The sequence below is a fragment of the Oryctolagus cuniculus genome, chromosome X (genome assembly GCF_964237555.1).
Source record: "Oryctolagus cuniculus chromosome X, mOryCun1.1, whole genome shotgun sequence".
Taxonomy (NCBI): domain Eukaryota; kingdom Metazoa; phylum Chordata; class Mammalia; order Lagomorpha; family Leporidae; genus Oryctolagus; species Oryctolagus cuniculus.
In genome coordinates, this window is record NC_091453.1 from 34,096,547 (window position 1) to 34,112,854 (window position 16,308).

At 50.2% G+C, this 16,308-nt stretch overlaps 1 protein-coding gene across 3 annotated transcripts in view; it reads right to left on the reverse strand.

The window, feature by feature from the left end:
• Positions 1–2,311: 2,311 nt before the first annotated feature.
• The window catches only part of OTUD5 (OTU deubiquitinase 5), a 31,847-nt gene continuing 17,850 nt past the window's right edge, over positions 2,312–16,308 (reverse strand). For 2 of the 3 annotated variants that reach the window (XM_008272600.4, XM_008272599.4), the window contains exons 3-9: positions 10,401–10,465; positions 10,157–10,313; positions 9,914–10,062; positions 5,716–5,919; positions 3,894–4,095; positions 3,685–3,798; positions 2,312–3,382 (exon numbers count right to left, since the gene is read on the reverse strand). In XM_008272600.4, the coding sequence (XP_008270822.1) occupies positions 3,258–3,382; positions 3,685–3,798; positions 3,894–4,095; positions 5,716–5,919; positions 9,914–10,062; positions 10,157–10,313; positions 10,401–10,465 (1,016 nt within the window). In that variant the 3' untranslated portion in view covers positions 2,312–3,257. The remainder of the gene's footprint in view (positions 3,383–3,684; positions 3,799–3,893; positions 4,096–5,715; positions 5,920–9,913; positions 10,063–10,156; positions 10,314–10,400; positions 10,466–16,308) is intronic. The other variant, XM_002719904.5, reaches the window with a different exon arrangement.

The window sequence follows — 16,308 nt, forward strand, 5'->3', positions numbered from 1 at the left end:
CCGCAGACGCAAACTCATGACGTACAGCCAGAGAAGGCCCCATGCCATGCACCCCCACATACACACACGTGCCGCCTGACATACTCATGTCCATTTTCTCGTAACACCTGCAGACATGCACCGTCACATAGGCATGCACTGTCGGGCCAGCACACTCTCGGAGTCATGTCCCAGAATGACACGCAGAATACACTGTTAGAGACAGAATGCCAGAGCCTCATATAGATGTACAGAGCCGTGCGACAAGCATGTCCTGTCAGATACATGGACAGCATTTGTCACACACACACACATCCCCTCAGACATGCACTGTCACAGAAAGACTTGTCCTAGAAATGAGAGACCTAGAGTCTGTCACAGACTGTCTGACACAGATGCTCCTGAGACATACTCCCACGACTCAAAAGGCAGACATGTACCGAGGTGACAGTCACAAACATAGGCAGTATCACAGACACAGACAGACCCAGTAACAGACACATGCACCATCACACACGCAGCCTTGTCACTGCAACACTGTTCAGAAATAGCAACCTGAAATCTGTCACAGGAATACAAACGGACATCATCCCCATCAGACAGAAACTACAGACGCCACTGTCACAGACCAACCCACGCAGACCAGCACGTCTTCAGATATAGACACAAACCGTCAAAGTTCCACCCTCAATCACCACCCTGACACACCTGGAGACAAGTCCCTGCCACACACAACTGGAGACACTGTGAGATGGGACATAAAGACTTGTGTGTCTCCACACACACACACACCAACACCCCCAAAAACCAAATACATACACTCCCACATACTCCTCATTATCAGGGTCTACTATTACCCTCTGGGCCTTGGTAGGGTTTACAGCTCTTAGTGACACGTAAGTAAGGCATCACAGCCCTTGCCCAGCTCACACATATTTGTAGACAGAAGTGAGACTATGAAAGGGGTCACACAGGGCTTCTCAAAAGGGGACCCTCTGCCTTGCAAGACAAATAAGGGGCCGGCTGATCAGTGCCGGTTTTAGTCCCTGTTGCTTCACTTCTGATCCAGTTCCCCACTAATGCACATGGGAAGGCAGTGGAAAAATAGCCCAAGTGCTTGGGCCCCTGCCATCCACGTGGGAGACACGGATGGAGCCTGGCTTCCAGGGTTGCGGCCATCTGGGGAGTGAACCAGCAGATGGAAGCTCACTCACCCGCTCACTCTGTCACTCTACCTTTCAACTAAATAAATATTTAAAAGAAAAAAGACAAATAAAGTTGGCAGCTCAGGACAGGAAAAGGGTAAATTGCAGGCAGAGGCCAAGGAGACTGCACGGGGCGGAAAGAGGTAGGTAGGGGCCCCAGTGGCGCTGACTCCCATAACAGGGTCACTGATAACACCCACGAACATCTGCACTCTCAGAACGTGCCAGGCACTGCGCCTCGCAACACATTATGTTGACCATATACATTTTCCATCAACGCTCACAACCAGAGCGTGCAGGAGGGAGCACATTTATCGTCCTCACCCCTGTATTACAGATGGGGACACTTAAGCTCAAAGAGCCTGTGATTTGAGCAGGGCCACACAGCTCGACAACACTGAGGGGGGCTTCGAAACCACTCTCCAACATACACATGCTTCCCCAGTGGACTAGACATCCTGCAGCCTGCCACTCAGCCAGCCATGCCCTCACCAGTAGAGCCACACATCCTTCCATGGGGACCCCATTACTGAAGCACAGCAAAGAAAAGATATTTGAGAAAACCTAGGGGCCAGCCAGCCTCCTCTGCCTTGGCTTTCTTTACCCCTAGGAGAGGCAGGGACAGAGGTCTCAGAGGACTGACACAAAACCAGATTCAGCCTTCCTCAGCTTCTAAGCCCCACTGGAGGTGGCTCCTCTGATCACGTCCACTGTGTGGACCCATGTTGCCAACCAAGTATCAGTTGTGCTTTTCCAAAGCATCTCATGTCAAGAGTAGCACAAGCAAGAGCAAACATCTATGGCAAGGGAGGCAGGCGGAATTCAGACAGGAAGATGTTTCTGTCCTCGGGCTTGCTCAGTTCTCTGCCCGCATCCCACCCCCAAGAAAGGCGGCGGCCAGCGGGCAAAGACAGCTTGCCCTTTTTTTTTTTTTTTTTTTTTTTTTTAGGTAAGAGGTCCAGAAGGAGGTTTAATGAGCAGCAAATCACGTGGGAACTCTGGGGCCACCAACAGACCCCTTGTAGAGAGGACTTAGACCTCAGAGAGCAAGCCAAGTCCTGTGCCATGGCCTCCTCCGCCCAGAGGCCTGCCCACCCCCTCTCCCACACAGAACAGAGCCGCTCAGGGAAACTGACATTTGGTTTTATTGTGCCAAGGACATTACAGATGGCGGATCTTGTCAACACCTGCAGGGCACAAGTGCCCAATCTGCCGAGGCTGCTCCCACTCCTTATACTCAAATCCTGGGTGGTGGCCATGATCCCCAGTGATGCCCCCGACTCCAAGATTCCAAGACTTAGTGGTAGTGATGGTGGAAGCAAAAGGAATGCAGCAAGGTCAGGGTCTCATTGTCCAAAGCTGGTCTGACGCCTGCTACTCCCGACCCCTGCCCCAGCTCACACTCCAGGTCCTCTGCCCACCCCCGTGGAGCTGGAAGCCAGAAGACAGCAGAAGTCCACATCTTTGTATCCCCCGTCCATGCCCCATGGCCTGCCTGTCCCCAAACCAGAGATGCCACCTTCACAGAGCCAATGCTGTCGTCTACATTGCTTTTGTTTGGTTGATTTCATAAGATAAAAGTACATTTTAATAAAGAAAAAAATCCAACACTGAAGGCTCAGACATTCTTAGGGTACTGGGAAGGGACATTTCCCACTTCTTCCTCCCACCTGCCTGGCATCACTGAAGGGGGTATGTGACAGGATTTTCTGATCTTGGAAGGAATGAGGAGGGGCAGGGCGACTTTCCTCTGTCTGAATGTCTCTTTCCTCTGGGGCTGCCAGTTGGTCTGTCTCTGTGTCTCTCGCCTACCTTCAGCACCCTTGCCCAAGTCCCCTGTGGAATGCAGGGATGGTGCTGTGCGGGGGGCAACAGGGCACGTCAGCTGGCGCAGAGACAGGTGGTGGTGGCAGCAATGAGAGGAAGCGCATAGGGTCAGCCAGAGGGAAGTGGGGAGGAGGGAGAGGGAAAAGGGGAAGGAGGCAAGAGGGAAGAAAGCCAAAGAAGGCGGGGTGGCACCGGAGGGCAGGAGTTGGGGGGGGTTCGGAGATGGTTCCAGTCCCTGGGTCTCGATCAGCTCTTGTCCGGGGGTGGGTCTCTGTGCACTTTGTTTTTCTTCATACTGTCTAGGTATTCCTGTTGGGACACTGCCAGCACCGAAGCTAGGATCTCATCATCATCCCAGTCATTCAGACCTGCTGGGCAAAAAGAGGAGGAAATGCATTATGAGGCACCCTCAGCCTGCCTTCTCCTCACCTGTGGCTAATCCCCCGGCTCTCCTATTCAGGCTCCTCTCACTCCTTTCTCTATGGAAAAGGCTCCCCTGGGCCTGTGAAATCCCACTTAGCCCCCTTTTGGGACAAATCCCCTAAGCTGAAAAAAAATTCTCTATTATGCCATCTCACTTCTTTACTTGGGGAGACAGCCAGAGGCTCCAGAAGTTCCCTCTTCCAGTCTCCCCCCAATTCCCAGCTGGCCCCTGTCCCCAGAGGAAGCTTACCAAAGGCAGAGGGGGACATCTGCTGAATGAGAGCCCGGCATTCCAGAGCAGGATAGAGGGACACGAGGGGGGAAGTGGCCCGGTCGGCCCCTGCAGAGAACTGACTGCTTGTACCTAGGGCAAATGGACAGTCAGAGGTAGGGCCCAAGGCCCAGGTCCCAGGCAGTGCCTTCTGACCCCAGCATGTGCCCTATAAGCAAGTCACTGACCTGGTGCGCAGGGTGAAGGAGGTTTGGCAAGAGCTAAGACAGTGCCTGGGGAAGGGGGTTTGATGCCTAGCTCGGCGTGCAGCTCAGGGTGCTCGGGGGATGAGGCCGAACTCCGCTGCCGCGGGGACCGACTGGTCCACTCCTCCAGGCCACTGGAGGCTGCTGCTGTGGCTGAACTGCACGTGGCGCTCGCTTTCCGGGGCTGTAGCAGGGGAGGAAGAGCAGTAAGGACTAACACTAGCCAGGACTCTCCTGTGCCCCAGCCCTGAGCGCTCATGCCCTTCCCGGGCCCCTGGCTATGATCAGCTTCCATGCAGGCCTCTGTTAATCCTTTCTCATACCATTACAGCTGTGACAGACAATGACAGGAAATCCGGTTACCTCTACCTTCAAAACAGACCCCAAATCCAATCCCTTTCCCCACCACCCCTACCAGCAGGGTCACTGGTCACCTAGTCTAGTTCAGTAGCCTTCTTCCTCGTTCCCTCCTTCACCCCTCACACTCTATTCGCCATTCGGCAGTCAGGGGGATCCTGTCAAATCCCAAATCAGGTCCTTCCTCTGTTCACGACACTCCCATACATCTCCCTCACTCAAGGTAAAAGCCAAAGTCCTGGGAAGGGTATTGTGAGGCAGCAGGTAAGGCCGCCACTTAGGATGCCTACATCCCATATCGGAGTGCCAGTTCAAGTCCCGGCTACTTGGCTTCTGATACAGCATTACTGCTGACACATCCTGGGAGGCAGAAGAGAATGGCTTAAGTGCTTGGGCCCCTGCACCCATGTAGGAGACCTGGATGGAGTTCTGGGCCCCTCGCTTCCACCTGGCCCAGCCCAGGCTGCTGCAGGCATGCGGGAGTGAACCAGCCTATGGAAGGTCTCTCTCTGTCCCTCTGCCTTTCAAGTAGGTGAAAACAAACAAACGCCAAAGACCTCACCACAGCCCACAAGCCTCTATCCCAGCTGGCCCCACCCCTCCCTCACTTCACCTACTACCACATTTTATTCAGTTACACTGGCCTCCCTCCAGGCTGTGCCTGAATCCCAGGCCCTGCCATTCCCTGCATATGTGCTCAGCTCACTCTTCTGCAAGTCTCTGCTCAAGCCTCATCTGCTCTGAGGCCTACCTTGACCACACCCTTTAGTACTGTGAACTCCCATCCCCTCCACCCTGGCTCTACATTTCTCATCCACAGCACCTCTCAACTGATTTATTCATTCTAGTCTTCTTCATTTTGTTTCACTCTGCACGAATGCAAACATCATAAGGACAGGGATCTTGGCCTGCCACATTCACCAAAGTGTCCCGAGAACAGTGCCTAGCACAGGCTTGCAACAAGTATTTGAACAATCGCCAACATCCAGTCACTCCAAATTCCTTGTGATTCTTCAGATGCCTGTCTGCTGTGCCCTAACTATTCAATCTTCCTCTATGAAGATTGACCAGAGCCCCCACCTCCACTGGGCTCCCAGCCAGGGTCACAGGCCCCACCGGTGATTCTGTCTCCCTCAGTAGATGGGATCACTAAGGACAGTGCAGGCTGCCTCTGGCACTCAAGGGCATCCAACAGAAGCTTGTCTCTCTGCAGCTATCCACCATGCACCCATGTCACTAGAACCAGTGACTACCCTCCTTTGCTCCTTGAAGCGAGTGTTGCCCACATGGTTACAGAGTTCAAAGGCAAAATGCCAAGATTAAGACCAAGATGAGCTATAGATGGGACTGAAAACTTCCTTCCCTTATGGAAGTCAAACCGCTTACTACTATTCAGTTTGGAGCAAAACATGGAAGGGCCAGATCAGTGACAGAGCCCATTACGAACCTGGCTGGGGCCGCGGACCTGGCGGGCCTGTTTCTCCTGATCTCGCAGCCACTGAAGGTAGGATTCCCTAGCTACTTGCTCCTCAATGGCCTCATTTGTGGCCTCCCAGTCTGTAGCACGTTTCTTGTCTTCCAGCATCTGCTGTTCAATCCATGACTCCTCCGATGTCTTTATGGCATTCTTCATCAGGGACTGCTCTGCAAACTGCAAGGGGGAGAGGAACAGGCATGTGGGGCCAAGAGCCAAAATGGGCTCAGGGAGACAGGGGCCCAGGCTTTGCAAAAAAGACCTGAAGACAGGTGCTCCCACATAGCACCCTTGTAGATGCCTATTTATCAGTGACTAGGGGAAAAGTAGGCTTGGGTTGTGGGGCCTGTTATTCCAAAATCCTATGCTCCCATGTCCTGACCCCACCCCAATGGAGGCACTAAGTCTGGGGTGGCCAGGTGCCCTCTAGCCTAGGCCTAAAGGAAAAGCAGTCCCATTCAGTTTCACGCTGCTGAGGTGGGTCTCCCTCACACGTGCCCAGATGAGACAAAGAGAAAAAGACCATCCAAGAAGTGAGCAGTGTTGGCGCACAGTGGAGGGGGTATTCAAGGAAGCCAGGTGGCTATGTGAGGCAATGAGGGGCAGTACCACTGTGCTGTGCGCGACTGTGAGCTTTCACGCACTCTGAGAGTACTGCTTGTTAGGCTGTGAGCATGTCAAAAAATTAATAAACAACAGGAAACATCAGAGTATATCCCAGGGAACAAGTATAAATAGTTTCTTTTGAAGCCTTAGCTAACATTATTTTAATGCACACAGACTACACACAAACATGTGCGTGTCAAGTGATGATGGAAAGTATAACCTTTTTCCTGTGGACAATAATTTTAATGGAGTTTTAGAAAAAGCCAATTAAAAGGGGGCAGAAAAAAATCTAAAAACACATCATTCATCAAAGATCTACAGAGGACAAATAAGCATATGAAAGGTAGCTCATCAGCATTTCTCTTTAGGCAACTGCAGATTGAAGCAACAATGAGATACTACCACACACCTAAGAGAATGGCAGCAGCAACTGCTGGAAGCAAGCAGAGCCACAGGAACTTAAATTCATTATGGTAAGCAAGCAAAGTAGTACCAGCCACTTTAGAAGACAGTTTGACGGTTTCTTACAAATCAAAATATAGTCTTACAACACAATCCAGCGTCTCACTCCTAGACATTGACTAACTAGTCTAAAAAACTTAAGTTAACACAAAAACCCACACACAGAAATTCAGAGCAGCTTTATTCACAATCACCAAAAACCAGAAGCAACCAAGAATGTCTTTCAATAGACAAATGATTAAATAAGCTATGGGGCCTCCATAAATGGAGTATTAAGTTGATGTGAAAGAAACGAGCTACCAAGCCATGTAAAAACATGGCAGCACCTTAATGCATATTGCTAAATGCATGATTCCAGTCACAGGACATTCTGAACATCATTTCTCTGGGCAAAACCAGAGAGACAGATAAACACATCAGCGGTTGCAGCGGGGAGGATAGGAGGAACACAGGGAATTTTAAGAGTGGTAAAACTCTTCTGAATGATACTGCAAGGGGAACACAGGGAGTGCTATTGTCAAAAGCCACAGAACTTTACAAAACAAAGAGAAAACCTTAATGTATGCTAATTTTTTTAAAAAAAAGATCAATTAGGAGGTCAGGGATCCAGAATGGAATGCAGAATGTGACAAAAGAGTCTTAATGTGTTACTGAATGGGGTAGGGAGAAAAGCTGGTGATCTCTCAGTCACTTTGAAAATGAATGGAGTCTTAACACTAAAGGCAAAAGCAACTGTGCACAGCACGGTTCTCTAGTTGATTGAATTGTTTCCCACAAGCCTATGGGTTAACGAATCAGACACTGCTATACCTAGATGGAAGTGAGCAGCTAAGTAAAGGGATGGCAGACAATAGGAGCCAGGTTGCTCACCGCTGCAGCGGGAATTGGCAGACGAACAAGGGGAGAAGGCTACCATGATGCATGTGGTAATGGATTTGAGTTGGAGACATCAATAAGAATTCCCATTTACTAGAGATCCAAATGGTTCCATAAGGAAATACTTGTCTATCTGTGTGTACATGCGGGCTGGTACACACATGTACATCTCCTTGCTGTCTCCTAAGAGGGCCTGGAAGCAAGGACGATGTTGCAGCAAAGAGTTAAGCTCAACAAGTAGATCTTGTCTTCTAATAATATTCTCTAATAAAAGATTCCAGAGCTGATTCTAGGACTGGACCAGGAAATACACAACCGAACCTAGAGCACCTTATAGCACCAGAAAGTTAGGAAGTGCTTTAAAAACATCAGAACAATTTGAGCAACAAAATAAATAAAAGTAGAACTGAATTATAACCTAAAGTATAAAACAAATATCTGTAAGTCCATAGTGATATAAAAGACAAATTAATATACGGGGGACAAGCGACAGATGTCTCTTGCAGAATTCCAAATAACTGACATGAATACTCTGCCCCTGGCGAGATGAAGCAGGTGTGAGTTGTGCAAGGACTTTCCTCAAAGAGCATGATAAAGGTGGAAAAATGACTTTACAGTGGAGAAACCTGACAAACACTATTTCTGTCAGGTGATCCAGGACATCAACAATCAAAAATCACATTGGTAGAACACAACCTTGACAAGATGCAATGAAAATGGCACTTCAGCTCTGCAATCTTCTTCCCTGAAACCAGTAACCCCAGTCTCATCATGAGAAAAACATCAGTCAAATTCTAAAAGAGAAGCTTATGATATACTTGATCAGTACTCCTTAAAACTGCCAAGGTCGTTAAAACAACAGAAGCATGAGAAACTGTCCCAGACAAGGGACCCGAAGGAGGCATAGCTGCTTCCTATCAATATTTGTCCCCACATTGTTACAAATGTACACTGGTCATGGGAGATATTCATAACAGCAAAACTGTGTACTAGGAAAGGCGGTCAAAAAGGAAACTAGCCATCTTCTCAGTTGTTTTTGTAAATCTGAAACTCTTCTAAAAATTGAATCTATTAAATAAAAAACACTTCAAGCATTCCAGTTTTATAAGGAAGAAAAAGAAATGAGCCTTCAAGCCAGGAAATCAAGAATCTTAAGTACATAATGGTAAAGTGAAAAAGGTCAGTCTGAAACAGCTGTAAGTATATACCGCATGCTTCCAACTACATGACATTCTAGAAAAGGCAAAACTGGAGTTAGTAAACAAATCACAAACAAAAACAGGGAAACTCTGAGAAACTGTCACAGCAAAGAGGAGCCAAAGGGAACACAACAACTAAATGCAAAATAGTATCCTGGATAGGATCCTAGAACAGAAAAAGGCCATTAGGGAAAAACTGAGAGCATCTGGATAAAGCATGGCCTTTAGTTAATGATATAGCAATGCCAGTTCATTAATTATGACAGATGTACTAGGCTAACATGTTAAGTACAGTGAGGTATTGAGAACTCTGTAATGTCTTCATAATAGTTCTGTAAATCTAGAACTTTTCTACAATTAAAAGTTATTCAAAAACCAAACCAAACCAAACCCTTACATTAGACAGAGGGTGTGTTGGTGTTAGGGTGTTTCCTAAAAATGAGGCAGGAGCACTTTCTGATTATAGGAAGTAAAACTTGAATAAAAGATATCAAAATCCCCCAGCAGATGACTACAGCAGGGTATGAGAGAAAGCCAATGTATCAGTGTGTGGCTGGGAAAATGCCCTGCCACCTTCTGAACACCTATTAGGCCCCAGATCCAGTGGGAGGTACTGTTTTTTAATCAGTCAAGCTGCCACCAGAAGGTACTTGTACAGTCTGCCCAAGGTTCCACAGCCAGTATGCAGGGTCAGGCCCACATTCCAAGTCTCTGGGAACCCAGCTGTCTATCAGTGTTGTGAATGTGGGAGGAAGACCCAGGTGGATGCCAAGTCACTCAGATGAGCCTTGGCTCACTGTTCCCAAATAGGACTCTGTGTCCTTAAAGGTCAACCCTCAACAGACACAAATGATTGATGAGCTGCTCACAGAAAGGCAAGCTAAGGCCATCAAACGAGCCATGAGAGACCACCAGGTGACTTCCTGAATAAAGGAAGCCTCAAAAGAGACCCAGAGAGGAGACAGAACATTTTTGTAGACTCCAACAGAGATTTCTAGCAGCCATCCCGGGCATAGGGACCCACTTACCCCTGGTTTGAATGATGGCAGGCCCAGCCCCACACCAATGGTGGCCTTGTTAGGATTCACAACTGAATTATAATGGATATTCCGATGGTAGCTGACCCGGATGGGCTCATCCTCATTTTGATGGATCCCATGGAATGTGTTGATAGGTTCTACAGGGCAAAAGAAGGAGGGAGCATCCAGAGGGCCAGACATGGCAGGCTTGCATGAGGTGCCACTAGTCCCCCCTCCCTACCACAGAAGTACCTGTGCTGTATTGGTACACCTCCACGGGACGGTTATACATCTCTGCCATGGCCTGCATCTCAATGTGGTTGCCATGGCAGTTGTTTTTCCGCTTGCGGTTGATGTAGGTGGTGAAGTCCTCTGTGACATAATTGGAAAAGTAGTCGGCATTCTTCATCTGCAGAACAGATTGGAAGGTCAAGGTCTGTGTGGAGAGGAGAGATCCTCCCCCGCTGCCTGACCCAAGGCCTGCCCAAGATCTCACCAGATAGTCCATGCAGTGCTTTCGTACAACCTCATGCATGTCCTGGTCTCCATACACCTGGTCAGCTGTGGGGACAGAAGGAGGCGCGAGGGTGAGAGCTACCACTAGAAAGGACTTCTGACTCACAGAACATCTTCAGGGGAGGGGAGCCAGGGGACCAGGGAAACACTCTCCTACTCCAAGGTCAGGACAGCTCTTGCCCTTGTGGCCTAGTTTGGGGTCGTGGAAAAAGGGACAGGCAGGGACAATCTTGAACAAGAGTGCAGCTGAGAGGGACATGATCACAGGCTACTCGAGCAGTTGACTAGGACATGCATGGCCACTCGGACAAGTCACCAACATTCCAAGTTCCACAATGGCCTTGAGCACTATCCATTCCACAGCCTCTCTCTTTCCACATGTGAACAGACTGCAAGGGCTGTGTGGAGCCTGTGACAGACATCAATTCTGGAATTCAGTTTCAGATGCCTGATGTCCAAGAGTCAGCATCGCTTTTGTAGGTTTAAAAAAGAAGAAAAGAAACTGAGCTCTATGTTCAGTTCTAGCAAATGCCAGTGAGCTACATGACCCAAGTATTCTGAGCCCCGTATGCCTTATCTGTAAAATGGCAACAAGATAGGCGATGCCTAGCAAGCCTCTTGTGGAGACTCAATGAGTAATAGTATAAAATGATGAGCACTGAGCTTGGCACAGAGAAGTCACTCAGTGGTATGAGTCCCCTCTCCATAGTGAGGATTCAAAGTGGGGTACTGTGAAGGTAACTAAACTCCTGCTCCTGCCTTCAAGGAGCACACAGTCTAGTAAGTGAGAAAAGCACACAGGCACCTAACTTCAGTTTAATTCATGGGCAGCTCGTGGCCCAAAAGATTCAGGCATCACGGGATTCAGTCAAGTGGAGGCGAGCAGGAACCAGGCGCCCTCTGCCTCACTTGAGGATCTTCACCCATGCCATTCCCCTCTTCATGATGCTCTTCCATCCTCCCCACTGCCTGCTCCTCAAACTCCAACCTGTTGTGTGACACAGTTCCCTACCTTCCTGGGCACCCGTGTCACACTGATCCAACATGGGCACACACTTCTACTGGATCACACCAGGTCCCCACTAAAGGGAGAAGGCAGTTCATACCTAAGTCCTCCCCCAGCTCAGTAAAGGAAATCAGAGAAAGTTTGCCAGGCATATGGATAGGCAGAGGCAGCCAGGGAGCTCTTCTCTCTGGGAAATTAAAGTGGGCTTAAAGATCAGGCAAGGGGCCGGTATTGTGGTGTAGTGGGTAAAGCTGCTGCCTGCAATGTTGGCATCCCATATGGGCGCCAGTTCAAGTCCCAGCTGCTCCACCTCCAATCCAGCTCTCTGCTATGGCCTAGGAAAGCAGAAGATGGGCCAAGTCTGTGGACCCCTGCACCTGTGTGGGAGACCCAGAAGAAGCTCTTGGCTCCTGGCTTCGGATCAGCACAGTTCTGGCCATTGCAGCCAATTGGGGAGTGAACCAGTGGATGAAAGACCTCTCTCTCTGCCTCTCCTTCTCCCTCTGTGTAACTCTTTTAAATAAATCTTTAAAAAAATATCAGGCAAGCCATATTTCCACTGGCTGAGACAAAGAGGGAATGTCCCTGTTTCCCCTGGGGACCAGTGCACTGAAAGGATCTCCTAGGGCCCTGGGGTAGGTAGGGTCTGGTCACACAGGAAACACCCAGAGTTCTTCCATGAGCATCAGTGTACCTCAGAAGAACTGTTGGAACTCACTTGCTGCCCTCCCCTTCCCTCCTTGGAGGGTTCTGTGAGATAAGGAGAAAGGTTGCTCTGAGGGGCCAGTGTGGCAGCTCAGCAGGTTAAGCTGCCACTGCTGGCAACACCAGCATCCCATATGAATGCTGGTTTGAGTCCTGGTTGCTCCAGTTCTGAACCAGCTCCCTGCTAATGCACCTGGGTCTTTGCACCCATGTGGAAGACCCAAAGCTTCTGGCTCCTGGCTTCAGCCTGTACCAGCCCTGGCCATTGTAGCCAGTTGGGGAGTGAACCAGTGGATGGAAGATCTGTCTCTTCTTCTCTAATTCTGTGTTTCAAATAAACAAATTAAAAAGAAAAAGAAGGGGGCCGGCGCCGCGGCTCACTAGGCTAATCCTCCGCCTAGCGGCGCCGGCACACCAGGTTCTAGTCCCGGTCGGGGCACCGGATTCTGTCCCGGTTGCCCCTCTTCCAGGCCAGCCCTCTGCTGTGGCCAGGGAGTGCAGTGGAGGATGGCCCAGGTGCTTGGGCCCTGCACCCCATGGGAGACCAGGAAAAGCACCTGGCTCCTGGCTCCTGCCATCGGATCAGCGCGGTGCGCCGGCCGCAGCGTGCCGGCCGCGGCGGCCATTGGAGGGTGAACCAAGGGCAAAGGAAGACCTTTCTCTCTGTCTCTCTCTCTCACTGTCCACTCTGCCTGTCAAAAAAAAAAAAAAAAAAAAAAAAAAAAAAAAGAAGGTTGCTCCCAGACAGAAAATGGGATGACGTCCCTCTCAATTCCTCCTGGAGGTGAAGAGAGACCTGAGGGAGGGAGGTAGGAGCTGCAAAGGCGGGAAGGGGGTAGCCCCTTCACAGATGTAAACAAGGATGTGGGTTCTGTGGCCACACTCTTCTCGGCCCCACCCCCAGTGGCACTTCCAGCAAGTCACATGTCCTGCATACAGGTTGGGGGCCCCCTGCTGCTGCCTTTCTTAGAAGCCAGGACCGCACAGCCTGCTGTGACTGCCGGAGCTGCTTGAGGAGCTATTTCTGTGAGCGGAGCCTTGGGTGCCCGGGGTGTCCGGAGGTAGTGCAGGTGACAGCGCTGTAAGCAGTTGCAGTAAACAGAGACTAAAATGGAACTCAAGGGGTTAAGTAGGGGTTGGCCTACCAGGCTCAGGGAGGCAGGCTGAGGTGTTGGGTGAAAATGTATCTGCTATGGAAGGGGTTACCATTTCCAGGCCTGGGAGCAGACATAGGACAATGGGAAGAAGGGAGACTGTGGGACAGAGCTAAAGCTGGGGGTAGAGCCCCATTTCCCTGTCATTGACCCCTTTGCCTGGCAGGCAGAAAGGCTCTGTCATCTCTGCATGGTATCGAACAGGGCCTTTAACACCTCTGGGCCGGTAACTCCTTCATATTGCTAGCTGCCCACCAGTCAGCCAGAATGCTACCAGAAATGCATATTAACTCCTTCCTCATTCTTGTTGCACTTCCTCAGCGTGAGGAAAGCCCCAAATGTAGTGCCTAGACTTGGGCTGTCTTTCCTACTGCAAGCCGAACTGGTCTCTATCTTCACTAAATACAAAAGTCCATGAGCCTACTTTCTGTGCCCTTGGTTCAAAACTTGAACAATCAAATTAATTTCAAACGAACAACACAGGCTCCACAAAACAGTCCTGAAGTATGCTAAGCCATGGGACTCACAGTTTTTTGGGGGAAAAGAGACTCACAACACTGATTATAAAATGTACGCTTGTTCTGGAATCATTAATGTGGAAGAAAATGCACAAGGAAGCAGCAACAGTACCTCCCCAACAAGGGAGACAAGGCAGCAGGAAAAGCATCCAGCACACGGGAAGTAGGTAACAAGAATGAGCTTTTCTGACATTTCTAGCCCCACCTCTGTCCTCCAGAAAGCCCTCCTCCAAGAAGGTTGGCACCTGGGGCTGGAGGTCAGGCTGGACTTCCCAGGGAGGGGGCGGGGCAAGACAGGGGAAAGAGGGGCCCAATGGACCTGCAGAGGTAGGGGAATTCAGAGAACTTGTTTTGATAGAAACTGAAACTCCGCCTCTTGCTGACGCTGCACTTGTGTGCAATCTGCACCTGTTCTCCTCCCAGAGTCCAGCTGGAAGGGGGTCCCCCACTACCCCACCTCTGTTCGCATCCAAAATAGGGCTCAGAAAGCCTCAGTACATTACTACAATTGGTTCCGTCAAAGACCTTTCCCACTCCAACTCATTCAATCCTTACCAAAAAAATCCTACTTCACCCAGAAGGGATACTGATACAGAAATCTGGCATGGCTGGCCCAAGATCACACATAGGGGGACAAAGGTAAGGCCAGGCTCTTAAGGGGCAGCACTGCCCACTCCCATCCAGCTATTATCCTAGCCATCTCACACCCTGGGAGTAGGGCTGATCCTGTGTGCCTCAATTTCCCTACCAACACAGGTAGGAATCAGGTGGAACCCAGGAAAGGCCTGGGAGTGGGTAGATTACAGATTTCAGGGGCTGCTGTCCTCTCTAGGGCCACATGGGTTAGCATGAACCTTACCCCCCAACACATCATACTTCCTTCCTGTCTCTGAGCATCCAGACACAGCAAAGAAATGCACATACACACAGTCAGTAGAGCCTGCCAGAGATGATCTTGAGGCCAAATACCCACAACAAACCCCACAACGACAGAACCACAGCATGTAGCGAGCAGGACAGATGGAAGGGCACACAAGCTAAGGTGCCCCCACGTCCTTCCTAGCCTCTGTCACTACTGGAAGCACGGCTCATAGCTATTAACACAATTTGCCTCTCTCCCCCCTGCTGCCAGTGGGGGGGGGGATCCTTCCTCCTTATGTTCCCCAAAATGTAACCAATATTTACCCCCAGTTGTGTGCAGAAGCAAGACAGGAGATGCTGGGTTACCTTTCTAAAGAGGTTTAAAGGCCGGCACCGCGGCTCACTAGGCTAATCCTCCGCCTTGCAGCACCGGCACACTGGGTTCTAGTCCCGGCTGGGGCGCCGGATTCTGTCCCGGTTGCCCCCTCTTCCAGGCCAGCCCTCTGCTGTGGCCAGGGAGGGAGTGCAGTGGAGGATGGCCCAAGTGCTTGGGCCCTGCACCCCATGGGAGACCAGGAGAAGCACCTGGCTCCTGCCATCGGATCAGCGCGGCAGCCATTGGAGGGTGAACCAATGGCAAAGGAAAACCTTTCTCTCTGTCTCTCTCTCTCTCACTGTCCACTCTGCCTGTCAAAAAATTTAAAAAAATAATTAAATTAAATTAAATTTAAAAAAAACTAAAATAAAGGGATTTAAGTACAAGGTCCCACCATCTGCTTTAGAAGCACCTGGGGACTGCCTACTCCCCAGGCTGCCGCCTGCCTGCCTGCTAGCAGAGCCACAGGAAGTTCCGCCAAGGACAGAAAAGGAAGCGTGGTGTCTGCAGGGAACCTAAAAACAAACCACACAAATGTGTGTACACAGAGCAGCATGGGGAAACCAGGACCCAGTCTGCTCCCTGTTACCCTCCTGGGTGCAGTGGGAGCCTGGGCCCGAGATGAGGAGCCAAGATAAAGGCCTTGCCTGCCTGTCCAGCAGCTACGGTGTGACTTGGTCTGTGGCCCCAACTCCCTCATTTGGCACACTCTCAGTGGGGGGATACAAGAGAACTCAGCCTCCTCAATAACCTGGTCCCTGAGATGTCTGCTCCCCTGGTCTAGGATTCCTATGGCAAAAATGAGAAAACTAAAGGATGCAGGGCAGAGGCCAAAGAAGCTGCTGTACAGGAAATAGCCTGTGGGAATCTTCTCCTTCTGTGGCTTGGTTCAACCTCAACTAGCCATGTTTCCGACACTGGCTGTATGACCTAGATATGGTACGGTCCTAGCTTTCTCTTAACGCTTCAGTTTCCCCATTTGTAAAACACTCCAAATCGATCCTAGAGGTGACGGTCCCTATTCCAAGATCAAGAGGTCCAGAGAAGCAGGCCTGGCTAATGTTCCTAGACCCCACTGCCCTAACACACAGTTCCTGCTGCTCCCACAAGGCCCATGCACACACACACAAGTTTGGCCTTTACTTTGACCATAGAGGCCAGCACCAGAGCCATGGCCAAGGTCAGAGGTTTCTGCTGAGTCAAAGCCACATGGAAAGGGAGGGAGAGGGGGAGAGAGAGATGCAGACTCACGTTTCCAAGAGGAGGTT